Raw genomic sequence first — 14,474 nt, 5'->3', positions numbered from 1 at the left:
CAGTCATCCGATCCCATCATGGGAACAACCACACAGAACTGGGGTCCAGCCAAATTGACACACAGCTCCATCTATCACAAATTTGATGCTTTTGAGCTGTGGTGTTGGTGACGAATGCTGAAAGTATGGTGGACTGCTAAAAGAACAGGTCTGTCCTGGAGGAAGTGCAGCCAGAATGCTCCTTGGGGGCAAGAATGGCCAGACTTTGTCTCTCCTACTTTGGTCATGTTGTCCGAAAGGACCATTCCCTGGAGAAAGACGTTATGCTTGGTAAGTTGGAGGGTTGACGAAAGGGGAAGGCCCTCAATGAGGTGGATTGACACAGTGGCGTCAGCAATGGGGTCAAGTGTAGCAAGAATCATGGAGCTGGCTCAGGACCGGGTGGTGTTTCGTTCTGCTGTGTATAGGGTTGCTGTGAGTCGGAGAGGACTCGATGGCACTTAACAACAACAGCAACAACTTCTGTAGAGATACCACCTGGGAAACCCAAGGAGGGGTTGCTGTGAGTCAGGATTGATTCGACAGCAGTGAGTTTGGTTTTGGTTTGGTGTAACAGAAATACCGTAAGTGGATGGCTTTAGCAAACAGATTTATTCTCTCACAGTTTAGGAGGCTAGAAGTCTGAATTCTGTCTCTGTGTCTTCTGATTCTAGGAGGGTCCCAGTACAGAGACCCTGGGTCCAGAGGACATCTTCTGTTCCTGGCTCTTCTTTCTTGGTAGTAGTAGGTCCCTCTCTCTGTTTACTTCTTCCTTTAATCTCTTGTAAGGTAAAAGGTCTTGCAGGCCAGACCCCATGTAAACTGCCCTTACCTCAGAACGGGACTGTGACAGGATTAAGGGTGTTACATCCCACCCTAATCCTTTTACAATTGATTGGCTTATCACATCATGGGGGATCATTACATAATTGCCAAACCACTGAGAATCATGGCCCAGCCAAGTTGGCACATATTCTGGGGGGACAAATTCAATGCATGAAGATCTACCTACCATCTAGATTGCCCCATTTACATATTACTATCCACCCATCCCTCTGCTCATCTTTCAATCCTCATTGTTTTGGATGGATTTCAAACTCAGTTGCAGACATCAGTGCACTTTCCTCCAAAGACTTCAGCATGTATATCACTACCTAGAAGTCAGTAGTTGTTTATAGTTCTTTTTCTCTTTTAAGGTAAAATTAGATACAATGAAATACACGAATATTAAGTATACCATTTGATGAGTGTAACAAGTGCACATACCTGTGTAATCCCAAACCCTATGTAGCTATAGAACGTTACTATCCCTCAAAAGTTCCCTCAAACCCCTTCCCAAGCAATACCTGCCCCAACTCACAGAAGCAACAACTATTCTGATTTTTCCACACTATAGTTAGATTTTCCTTTTTTAGAACTTCATATAAATGAGTTCCTGCAGTATGAATACATCTGTGTAAGACTTTTCATTCAGCAATACATTTGTGAGATTCATCTATGTTATGGCAGTTACCACTAGTTTGTTCTTTTTTATTGCTGAGTAATATCTCATCATGGGAGCTCTGGTAGCGTAGTGCCTAAGATATGTGACTGCTAACCAGAAGGCTGGTGGTTCAAATCCACCAGCCACTCCTCGGAAAGAAGGTTGGGCAATCTACTTCTGTAATGATACCACCTCAGAAACCCAAGGAGAGGTCGCTATGAGTCGGATCCAACTCCACAGCAGTAGTTTTTTTTTTTTAGTATCTCATCATATGAATCTTATACCAAAGTTTTTTTTATCGATTCTCCTGTTGGTGGACCTTTGGGTTGTTTCTAGTTTTGGACTTTTATGAATACAGCTGTTGTAGACATTCTTCCATAAGTCTTTTCATGGATATATGTTTTTATTTCTCTTGTAACCAGTCTACTTTTAAAAAAAGTTTTAAGTGAAAGTTTACACAGCAAATTAGGTTCCCATTTAACAATTTTTATGGAAATTGTTCTGTGACATTTTTACGATGTGTCAGTATTCTCATTATTTCCATTTTGTTTGCTCTGTTTCCATTGATCTAGCTTCCCTGCCCTACCTTGCCTTCTCATTTTTGCCTTTGGGTAAATGTTGACTATTTAGTCTCATGTAGTTGGCTGTTGAAGGGAGCACATTACTTACATTGTTTATTTCATAAACTAATCTATTATTTGGCTGGAAGGTGACCTGTGAAAGTGGCTTCTGTTCCAAGTTCAAAGTGTATCTTAGGTGGTAGTCTCAGTGGTTCCTCTAGTGTCTGTTGGTCCCGTAAGTCTGGTCTTTTTTAGGAATTTGAATTTTGTTCTACATTTTTCTTCCATTGTATCAAGGACCTTCTATTGTGTCCCTAGTCAGAATGGTAGTGGTAGCTCGGCACCATCTAGTCCTTCTGGTCTCAGTAACCAGCCTACATTTAAAGGGAAATTTGAGTATAAACAGAGTTGCATTAAAAAAAATGAAAGTATATTTGTAAATAAATCAGAACATTTTGGGAAAAGGACACATAGATTTAAAAAAACCTTTTTATTATGGGGTATTTCAAACATATGGACACAGAGGAGTACCCCTGTATCCGTCACCGAACATCAGCCAATGAGTGATTTTGTTATATGTATGCTTTACTTTTTTTTGTTTGCTCTTTTCCTTTTGGTTTGTAGTGTTTTAAAGCAAATCTCAAATGTCACATAATTTCACCCATAAATTTTTCTGTATACACCTCTAACTGATGAGAACTTTTTTTATATAATCACCATGGCATTGTTACCCTAACACTTGATGGTAATTCTTTAATAATATCTGATCCCTGTGTTATGTTCAGTTTTTTCCTATTTCAGGGTTGATTTTTAATGGTTTTTAGAATCAGAATCCAAACCAGGTCCACACATTACATTTCTTAAGTTATATTATCTAGCAATATCCCACCCTTTCTGCCTTTTTTAAAAAAAATACATTTTTAAAGTACTATTGGTTTGTTGGAGCAGCTTGATCTTTTCACTTAAAATGTCCCACATTTTGATTTTGGCTTACTGCTTCTTTGTGGTATCATTAGATCCAGGTTCAAATTAGATTTAGGTTCAATTATGAGGAACATGTTGTAGGTGGCGCTGAGTACTTCCTGTTGAGTCAACATAAAGTACATGGTGTCTGGTTGTTCCACTTTAGTGAGGCTGAGAATGAGCAGAGAGATCATGTAGAATCTGCCTGACCCCTTTATAAAATTTCCATCAACCTTTCTAAGGGTTCTAACATCCATTAGTGGTTATTGCTTAAATCTATTATTTTCAGATTGTATTATTTCTTGTCATTAGTAGCTAGAACTCTATGAAGACTTTTCCCATTTTGGGTTACCCTGAAATACAATTTTTACATGAAAGGGGGATCAACTGCTTGATTCTTCTGTTTATTATATTTTAGAATAATGAGTTGGTACTCTAGCAAGGTGATAAATGATTATTTTCCTCTCTGTGTATAATAAGGTGCTCTTGTGGGGCCGTGGTTGTACATTGCTATACACATATATATTCAATTCTTAAATTACTTATTTGTCCTTGGGTGGCACAAACAGTTTGTGCTCAACTACCAACCTTAAGGTTGGTGATTTGAACCCATCCAGCGGCACTACAGAAGGAAGGCCTGACACTCTGCTCCATAAAAATTACAGCCAAGAAAGCCCTCTGGAGCAGTTCTACTGTGCAATGTATGGTGTCCCTAGGAGTCAGAATCTACTCAGTGCCAATGGATTTGGTCTTGGCTTTTATTTTTGGTTAGCTTTATTGAAGTGCAGTGTGCAAGGTGCCCAGATGTACTCTGCTTTGAGCTGTTTAACTTTCAGTCACAGTGTTTTGACTCCCCAGCTGGCCATCAGGCCTCTTGTGGTGATGGGTATGGCTAGGACTCATGCTCTCACAGTTGCTTCCAGATATGGCTTCAGGGGCTACTCCAAAAGCTCTCACAGACTGTGATGCTGATGGAATTAAAGTTAGTAATCCTTGAAAGCCTAATGATGCTCAAGGAATCCCACTAATAATGGAAGACATAAATAAGAAAATCATGTCTTAGAGGCTGTGGTCCTGTTGTCACCTCTAGACTGTTGTCACCTTTCTCCATCCACCAGAGGGCAGTGACCCACCCTGCCTAGCAGTCTGGCCTCCCCTTTGAGGTCTGCCCTTTCAGATCCTAGCATTTTAGATCTTGTAGTGACTCCAAAACAGAATATATATATATATATATATATATATATATATATAAATGTATAGCCTATGAGCTAAAAATGGTTTTCACATTTCTTTCTGTGTGTGTGTGTGATTTGGGTGAAAGTTTACAGAGCAAATTTGTTTTCCGTTCAACAGTTCATACACATTTTGTTTTCGTGACAAATTGCAATACCCCAAAGTAACAACTCTCTTCCCACTTTTTCCCTGTGGTTACCTCTTCCCTGTGTCCTACTTTCCTATGTGTTCCTGCCCTCTGAGTTTTCTCCCTGCACAAATGCTGCCCTTCTGCTCTCCCATGGTTGATTGTTCTAAGGAGTGTACCTCTCTGGTATAATTGTTCACCTCATAGGCCTGTCTTATTGTTTGGCTGGAATTTAAGCCATGGGAATGAGTTCAGTTCCAGGTCTGAAGGATGACTAGAGGTCATAGTCTTGGCAGTTTTACCAGTCTCTTACAGATTAGTAAGCCTGGTCTTTTTTATGATTTTGAGTTTTGTTCCACACTTTTCTCTAACTCTATCCATAATCTCCAATTTTGATCCTTTTCTGAGTGGTTGGCAGTTGTAGCCAAGCACCATCTCGTTCTTCTGGTCTCAGGGTCATATAGGCTGAGGTTTGCACAGTCCACTCCTAGTCCTTTGGACTTATTGTTTCCATGTGTCTTTGATTTTCTTTACTTTTCTTTGCTTTGGACAAGGAGAAACCAACTGTTCTATCTCAGATGGCCACTTGCAAGCTTTTAAGACTCCAGTTGCTACTCAGCAAAGTAGGATGTAGAACAATGTTTTTGTGCCAGTTGAGCTTGATGGCTCCCATGACCATGGTCCCAAGCCTGTGGGCCTAGTGAGTCACTCCCTCAGGGTGTTTGGCTATGGCTAAGAAGTTATCATAACTTTGCCCCCTGTTAGTTCACACTGTTGGGGAGCTCTGGTGGTGTAGTGCCTAAGACATTTGACTGTTAACCGTAAGTCTGGCAATCAAACTCACCTGCCACTCCTCAGAAGGAAGGTTGGGTGATCTACTTCTGTAGAGATACATCCTCAGAAAACCAAGGAGCGGTCGCTATGAGTTGGAACTGTCTCAACAGCAGTGAGTTTGTTTTTTTTCAGTTAGCTCTATTATATATATGAATGTGCTTATAGTACATACAAGTATATGTATGTAGAAATACCATCTGGATTTTTTTGTTTTTTGATTATAAGAAATACATCTTATATTGCAACCCAGTAGAGACATGCATGCATATGCAAATATACATACGGATATATTATAAAAATTTCACAAAATAACATTTCTCTCTTCTATATACAATATAAGGAGCTCTGGTGGTGTAGTGGTTAAGGTTACTAACCAAAAAGTCAGTGGTTCGAACACACCAGCTGCTCCATGGAAGAAGGATGAGGCAGTCTGCTTCTGTAACTATTTATAGCCATGGAAATCCAGTGGGGGTCACTATGAGTCAGAATCATTTCGATGGCAGTGAGTTTGGTTTTTGGTTTGGTATATGCAATATACTCTGATGTTTTCTGTTCTCTTTCCTTAAAAGAAAAAGTGCTCAAATCGATTTCATGATTCACATTTTGGGACAAAACAAAAACAAAAAAACAAACCAAACCCATTGCTTTCAAGTCTATTCCAGCTCATGTTGACCCCATATGTTACAGACTAGAATTGTGCTTCATACATAGGGTTTTCTTGGTTATAATCTTTATGTAAAATCTTCCTGAAGATAATAAAAAACAGTTGCAGCAGTATATTGACAGAGAACTTTTAGATATGCAAGCTGGATTCAGAAGAGGACATGGTATGAGGGATATCATTGCTGATGTTGGATGGATCTTGGCTCAAAGCAAAGAATATCAGAAAGATGTTTACTTGTGTTTTATTGACTATGCAAAAGCATTTGATTGTGTGGATCATAACAAACTGTAGATAACATTGAGAAAAATGGGAATTCCAGAACACTTAATTGTACTCATGAGGAACCTGTACATAGACCAGGAGGCTGTCGTTTGAACAGAAGAAGGGAGCACTGCATGGTTTAAAATCAAGAAGGGAGTGTGTCAGGGTTGTATCCTTTTCCCATACTTACTCAGTCTGTATGCTGAGTAAATAATCCAAGAAGCTAGACCAAATGAAGAAGAACGTGGCATCAGGATTTGAGAAAGAATCATTAACAACCTGCAATACGCTGATGACACAACTTTGCTTGCTGAAAGTGAGGATGACTTGAAGCAGTTACTGATAAAGATTGAAGAATACAGTCTGCAGTATGGATTACATCTCAATATAAAGAAGACAAAAATCCTCACAACTGGACCTAAAAGCAGTGTCACTATAAATGGAGAAAAGATTGAAATTGTCAAAGACTTCACATTGCTTGATTCTACAGTCAATGCCAATGGAAGCAGCAGTCAGGACATCAGACGATGTATAGCACTGGGCAAATTGGCTGCAAAGGACCTCTTTCAAGTGCTGAAGAGAAAGATGTCTCCTTGAGGACTAAGATGTGCCTGACACAAGCCATGATATTTTCAATCACCTCATATGCATGTGAGAGCTGGACATTGAATAAGGAAGACTGAAGAAGAATTGATGCTTTTGAGCTGTGGTGTTGGTGAAGAATGCTGAAAGTACAGTGGACTGCTAAAAGAACTAACAGGTCTGTCCTGGAGGAAGTACAGCCGGAATGCTCCTTGGAAGCGAGAGTGGCCAGACTTTGTCTCACTTAGTTTGGTCATGTTGTAAGAAGGGACCATTCCCTGGAGAAGGATGTCATGCTTGGTGAGGTGGAGGGTCAACGAGAGAGGGGAAGGCCCTCAATGAGATGAATTGATAAGGTGGCAGCAGTGATGGACTCAAGTATAGCAAGGATCATAGAGCTGACGCAGGACCAGGTGGTGTTTCGTTCTGTTGCACGTAGGGTTGCTATGAGTCAGAGATGACTCGATGGCAGCTAACAACAACAACAACAATAGTCTTTATAGAAGCAGTTTATTAGGCCTTTCTTCCATGGAGCCACTGAGTGGGTTCCAACTGCCAACCTTTAGGTTAGCAGCCAATAGCAAATGACTTGTACCACTCAGGATCTTACAAATTGAGTCACAACCCACAATTAAAAAAATTCTTTGGAGATCATATAGTTCAATATCCTGAATTTACAGATGATGAGAGGTAGGGTTAAAGAGGGGACTTACCCAGGGCACTCTGGGACTTAGAGGAACACTTAGGATGAGGCTTTGCAACTTTGGAATTCTAATCTGGTGCTTTCAGCATTGTATTTTGTACTTAGAATTTTCTGAATGGGTCATGGTGGTCTTTGTGGCAAAACTATTGAGGTATATCTAGTGCTCAGGCAGGTTTCAGCCATATGGACATGTGTTTTCTATTCCCAAGCCTCATGAAGTATATACTAGGTTTTCTTACAGCCAGTCACCTCCAGCAGGACATTCTGTCTCTGAGACTATAACTTCTGCATCTCAGCCACTGATTCTCAGATTTTGGTACAGGTCTCTCTGCAAGCTAAGCCTTTATGGTATTGTGCATATGGGTCTGTGAAGATTTCTGTTACTTGCTACTACTTTCTCATTACTAGCTGAATGAGAGCTAGTGTCCTTTGCCTTGCTGAATCTGGCTTAGCAGTGGTTTGTTCTGTAGCCCAGGAGTCAGGCATTAGCTCTATCAGTACATTAGCCCGATTAAGTAAGCAGGGAGTCACCAGCTGCTGAAATGTGGAAGGTGGATGTTCTCATGCAGTCCCTTCTTTGCTCTGTAGAATGCCTCCCAGCGGACATTCACGATCGATTACAGCCAAGACAGTTTCCTCAAGGATGGCCAGCGGTTTCGCTACATCTCAGGAAGCATTCACTACAACCGTGTGCCCCGCTTCTACTGGAAAGACCGGCTGCTGAAGATGAAGATGGCTGGGCTGAACACCATCCAGACGTAAGTAGGAGGACACTTGGCTGTCCCCTGGGCCTGGACACTCACACTTGGAAGGAGGTATGGCTGCATATCTCAGTCCTGCTATTTCACTGCATAGACATGAGAAAGACCAGACTGGCTTTCTGGGAGGGGCTTGTCATGAGCTTGACTGGTCCTTATTCAGGCATTTAACCACTTCTTCCAATCTTGAACTTTGTTATCAGAAATCATATATGACTATCTGCTTAAAAAGGCAAAGGGAAGTAACAGTGTTTAAACACTGATTGTGTAATGGCATATTACGTGAATGATCCACTTCTCTGAGGTAGGAATTATTATTGTGCCCATTTATAGTTGGTAAAAATGAAATTTGCCTAACACCATACCTTAGGTCAGAGGTCCAGCTAGGACTCGAATGTAAAGGTGTTTGTAGGTAGCTATAGCTTCTCTTAAGTAGCTCTGGTAGCATAGTGGCTAAAGCACTTGACTGCTAACCAGAAGGCTGGTGGTTCAAATCCACCAGCCACTCCTCAGAAGGCAGGTTGGGCAATCCTACTTCCGTAGTGATACTGCCTCAGAAACCCAAAGAGGGGTCGCTATGAGTCGGGGCCGACTCGACGGCACATAACAACAACAACATAGCTTCTCTTGGAGCTCTGGTAGTGTAATGTCTAAGGCACTTGACTGCTAATCAGAAGGCTGGTGGTTCAAACCCACCAGCCACTCCTCGGAAGGAAGATTGGGCAATCTACTTCCGTAGTGATACTGCCTTACAAACCGAAGGTGGGGTCACTATGAGTCAGGTCCAACTTGACGGCACATAACAACAACAACAACATAGCTTCTCTCGGCTCTTAGGGGAGGCTGCCTTGTTAGGCAGAGCCCTGAAACCTGGTTTGTCTTCCTGGCTCTGTTGCAGTAATTCAAAAACCCCAGACTATAGAATTACCCCTACATTTATCTCCCCTCATCTTTTCTGCTCTTGCAAGGTGACTAATGGGAAGAAAGTTGAGGCAGCTGGCTTTCTCTTGTTTTCACAGTGCTGATGTAGATTGCAGATAAGTGTTTTAAGATAAATGTCGAGACAACCCAGAGGCAGATTCCTGGGAGAGTAGTTAGAGAAAATCTTACTCTTTATCCTGGCATTACTGCTGGCAGAATGACCTTGGCACATGTCTGGACTTGAGTGAGTCACTGAGTTCTGGGGACCAACGCTGTTAGTTCTGAGGAATCTTGAAATCATGGGATTATGGAAAAAGGATACAAATAATGGAGACCCTTGTCTTCATATTTATATTCATATCCTTTGCTGTAGGTAACCAGGGAAGCTTTTGTTATTTTATTTCCTGTCACACTATTTTATTGATAAAGTCTTTCTTCAGGAGGGCATATGGCTTGGAAGACTTTTTTGCTTTTAATTGTGGTAAAAACATACAAAATAGGACATTTGCCAACATAACAACTTCCACATTTACAGCTCAGGGGCATTGATGGCATTTTTCTTTTTAAAATTTTTATTGTTATTTGTTTTATTGTTAAAGTTTACAGGGAAAATTCACTTTCCATACAGCAGTTCACATACACTTCGTCTCATAACATTTACTACAATATTCCACAATCCAACAGCTCCCCTTCCATTCTTCCCCATAGTTACCGCTTCCCTGTGTCCTTCCCTCCCATGCACTCCTGCACCCTGATCTGTCTCCTTGTGCATACATAGCCCTTTTATTCTGCCATGATTGATTTCTCCAAAGAGTGTGTCTACCTAATGGTAAATGTTCAGCTCATTAAACTCTAACTAACTCACTGCCATCGAGTTGGATTGGACTCCTAGCAACCCCTCCTTGGGTTTCTGAGGTGGTATCACTATGGCAGTAGGTTGCCTAACCTTCCTTCTGAGGAGTAGCTGGTGGGTTTGAACTGCCAGCCTTCTGATTAGCAGTCAAATGCCTTAGACATTACACTACCAGCTCACATGCCTGTCTTTTCTTTGACTGGAAGCCACAGGGTAGGTTCAATTGCAGACCTGAAAGGCAGCTAGGGGCCATAGTCTCAGTGGTTCCATCAAGCTCTATCAGACCAGCAAACCTGGTCCCTTTTTTTTAATGATTTTTTTTTTAATCTCATCTTTTGACTGTCATAGCATCTTATCTCTTGCTTTGTTAGTACAGCTGAATTATGGACTATCTTACAGACATTTCCCATTCTCCCTGGCTTCTATGAACTTCTTGAGAGCAGGGACCACGTCTTCACTATGTCTGTTTGCCTAACTCCTAGAGCAGCATCTGAAACACTGAGAGACCAAAGAAATACTTTTTGACTTCAAATGAATTTAATAGAATAGTGACTATTATAGGACTATCTAAAAAACATTTGAAAGCAAACACTAAAAATCGTACTTGGAATAAATCATATTGAATGTAAATGATCTGAAATACTACGTCCCCTAATGATGTGCAATTTCCCAAGCTTATGAGTGGGTCTCATGTGATTTGGAAGTGTACTACTTTAATATTTTACTAATATATCCATCTTTTTTTTTTTTTTTTTTTTTAATTGTGATTTGGGTGAAGGTTTGTAGAGCAAATTCGCTTTCCATACAGCGGTTCACATATACTTTGTCTCATGACATTGACCACAGTTCACCACAATGCAACAGATCCCTTCCCACTTCCTCCCCATAGTTTTTAATGATTCTGACTTTTCCACATTGTTCTCCCACTCCATCCAGGATCTCCTATATAGATCTCCCTCCAAGTGCTTGACATATATCTGTTTTGTAGTCGGGCACCATCTAGTTCTTCTGGTCTTATAGTCATGTAGCCTGAGGATTGGATGGTGTACCAGTCATTTGGACTAATTGCTTCCATGCATCTTTGGTTTTCTTGGTTCTTTTCTCTGGATGAGGAGAGACCCCTTGTTGCATCTAGATGGCTGCTTGCAAGCTTTTAAGATCTGGATGCTACTTGCCAAAGTAGGATGTGGAACAATGTTCCTGTGTAGTATGTTATGCCAACTGAGCTTGATGTCCCCTGCAACTATGGTCCTGAGCCCATAGGTCCAACTATTCTCTTTCTCTGGGTAGCTGACTGTGCCCAAGAAGTGACTACAACCTTGTCCCTTGTCAGCTCTACTATATACCTAGGAATTCTCATTGTTGTTGTTGTTGTTATGTGCCGTCGAGTCGGCCTGACTCATAGCGACCCCTCCTTGGGTTTTCGAGGCAGTATCACTACGGAAGTAGGATTGCCCAACCTTCCTTCCGAGGAGTGGCTGGTGGATTTGAACCGCCAGCCGTCTGGTTAGCAGGCAAGTGACTTAGCCACTATGCTACCAGAGCTCCTTCATACAAATACTTGTAGAAACATTGTCTGCCAACCCTATACATGGTCGTGGGCACACTCCCCACTGCATAGATATGCCTAATAGTTAAGTCTGTCCACCCATCTATCCACTTGTATATCAGTGTTTTCCTTCATTGACAGTGCTGTAATGTATGTGCAAAAGGGTTCATCTTTATTGTCTGTACCTCCCATGCACCTCTCTATGTCTTCCTCTTCCTCAGTGCCACTGTGTTGATCACTCACATTTGATACACTACCCTTTTCTTCATTCAAATCAATGCTTGTCTCTACTCATCTAACAGTGTTCTCTCCCTTCCCCTCCCACCCCTGGTAACCAACAAAGAAGATTTCCTTCCATATATAAACCCTTCCTTGACTCTCTACAATAATGGACCAATACATTATTTGTCCTTCTGTGATTGACTTACTTAACTTAATTCAGCATAATGTCCTCCAAATTCATCCATGTTATGTGGTGTTTTGCTGATTCTATGTTATTCTTTAGGGTTGCATAGTATTCCGTTGTGTGTATGTACCATAGTTTGGTTTTCCATTCTTCTGATGATAGGCATCTAGGTTGCTTCTATCTTTTTTACTATTGTAAATAGTGCTGTGATGAAAATGGGTGTGCATATATCTGTTCTTGTCTTGGCTCTCACTTCTTTAGGATACATACCTAGTAATGGATTGCTAAGTCAAATGGTATTTCTAATTCCAGCTTTTTAAGAAATTGCCATACTGCTTTTCACAGTGGTTGTATCATTTTACAGTCCCCCTAGCAATATATGAGAGTCCCAATCTCTCTTTTAGAAGTTCTCATTCATTTGGGTTATGTCTTTTTATGCCATAAATTAAGACCCCTAAGTTTGCCCCTATTTTTTCCTTGAGGAACTTTAGAGTTTTAGGTTTCTGGAGTTAGTTTTTCATGTATGGTGTGAGGTACAGATCTTGTTTCATTTTTCTGCAAATGGATATCCAGTTTTGCCAGCACCGTTTGTTAAAGAGGCAGTCTCTTTCCCATTGAATGGATTTCAGCCGTTTGTCAAAAATCAGCTGACCATAGGTCGATGGATCTATTTCTGGGTTCTCAATTCTGTTCCACTGGTCTATGGGTCTGTTGTTGTACCAGTACCAGGGTGTTTTGACTACTGTGGCTGTATAGTAGGTTTTGAGATTCGGAAGTGTGAGACCTCCTACTTTGTTTCTTCTTCAATAGTGCTTTGCTTATCTGAGGTCTCTTTCTGTTCTGTATAAAATTAGTGACTGGTTTTTCCATATCCTTAAAGAATATTGATGGGATCTGGATTGGGATTGCATTGAATGTATAGATTGCATTGGGTAGTACTGACATTTTCACAGTGTTCAATCTTCCTATCCACGAGCATGGTATGTTCTTCCATTTATGTACATCTTTTATGGTTTCTTGAAGTATTCTTTCATAGTTTTCTTTGTAAAGGTCTTTTGTGTCCCTGGTAAGATTTATTCCCAAGTATTTTATATTTTTGGTAGCTATTGTAAATAGTATTGATCTCTCTATTTCTTTTTCCGCAATCTCTTTGCTGGTATAGAGGAATCCAACTGATTTTTGGGTATTGATCTTGTATCCAGACACGTTGCTAAATCTCTCAATTAGTTCCAGTAGAATTTTTACTGAATCTCTTGGGTCTTCTGGGTATAGGATCATATCATCAGCAAATAGGGATAGTTTGACTTCTTCCTTGCCAATTTGGATGCCTTTGATTTCCCTTTCTTGCCTTTTGGCCCTGGCTAGGACTTCTAGTACAGTGTTAAATAGAAGTGGTGATAGAGGGTGTCCTTGTCTAGTTCCTGTTCACATGTGGAATGGTTTTAGTCTCTCTCCATTGAGAATAACGTTGGCTGTTGGCTTTGCATAGATGTCCTTTATTATGTTGAGGAATGTCCCTTCCATTCCTATTTTACTGACAGTTTTGCAGGGGCAGCAGGATCCAGGTAAGGGGTGGGAGGCAAGCTTAGGCCCTAAGCCCCCTAGAGCCAGGAAACTGAGGGAGCAGAGCACCCAGGGACCACTGGAGTAGCAGGATCCAGGTAAGGGGCGGGAGGCAAGGCTAGGCCCCAAGGTCCCTAGAGGAGCCAGGAAAGGGAAGGAACGGAGAGCCCGGGAACCACAGGAGCAGCAAGATCCAGATAAGGGGCAGGAGGCAGGGCAGGCCCCAGCCCCCTAGACCCAGGAAAGGGAGGGAACAGCCTGGGACCACAAAGTGGCTGGTTCCAGGTAGGAATTGGGTAAGGGGAGGGTGCAGAGGTTTCCAACAGCTAAGGGAAACAAATTTGTCTGTTAATTTGTTATCCTGTGGTGCTTGTACATTGCTGTGAGGCTTGAGGCTGTTGCACTGGTATTTCAGACACCAGCAGAATTGCACATGGTGCACAGGTCTCAACGCAGCTTACAGACTAAGATAGACTACAAAGAAGGAAGAGGCCATCCACTTCTCAGAAATTGGCCGGGGAAAACCTATGAATAGCAGAGAAACAGTGATACATTACTGGCAACTTTATGAATAGCTTGGAAACATTGTTTGACACAGTGCAGGAAGAGGAGCCCCTTGGGTCAGAAGGCACTCAAAATAGAACTGGGAAAGAGCTGCCTCATCAGAGTAAAACCAACCTTAATTATATGGATAAAGTAAATCTTTCAGGACCTCCATGTGCTGATGTGGCACAACTCAAATTGAGGAGAAACAGCTGCAAACATCCATTAATAATTGGAACAAAGAATGTACGAAGTATGAACGTAGGAAAATTGGAAGCTGTCAAAAATGAAATGGAATGCATAAAGATTGATATCTTAGGCATTAGTGAACTGAAATGGACCGGTTTTGGCCATTTTGAATCAGACAACCATATGATCTACTATGCTGGGAATGAAAAATTGAAGAAGAATGATGTGGCACTCATCATCTCAAAGGATGTTTCAAGATCTGTCCTGTAGTAAAATGCTGTCAGTGATAGGATATATCCATAC

The 14,474-nt window shown here is 41.3% G+C and overlaps 1 protein-coding gene across 1 annotated transcript in view; it reads left to right on the top strand.

Annotated features, from left to right (window-relative positions):
- The first annotated feature begins 3,910 nt into the window (after window positions 1-3,910).
- GLB1 (galactosidase beta 1) overlaps window positions 3,911-14,474 on the top strand; it is a 131,645-nt gene continuing 121,081 nt past the window's right edge. Inside the window, exons 1-2 of the mRNA XM_007948665.2 lie at window positions 3,911-3,967; window positions 7,978-8,147. Of these exons, the coding sequence (XP_007946856.2) occupies window positions 3,911-3,967; window positions 7,978-8,147 (227 nt within the window). The remainder of the gene's footprint in view (window positions 3,968-7,977; window positions 8,148-14,474) is intronic.

The sequence above is a fragment of the Orycteropus afer genome, unplaced genomic scaffold, assembly GCF_000298275.1.
Source record: "Orycteropus afer afer isolate SDZICR_OR568_19922 unplaced genomic scaffold, OryAfe1.0 scaffold00218, whole genome shotgun sequence".
In the NCBI taxonomy this organism is placed as follows: Eukaryota; Metazoa; Chordata; class Mammalia; order Tubulidentata; family Orycteropodidae; genus Orycteropus; species Orycteropus afer.
The sequence above is the reverse complement of the archived record's forward strand: the minus strand, read 5'-3'. Positions and strand labels throughout refer to the sequence as shown.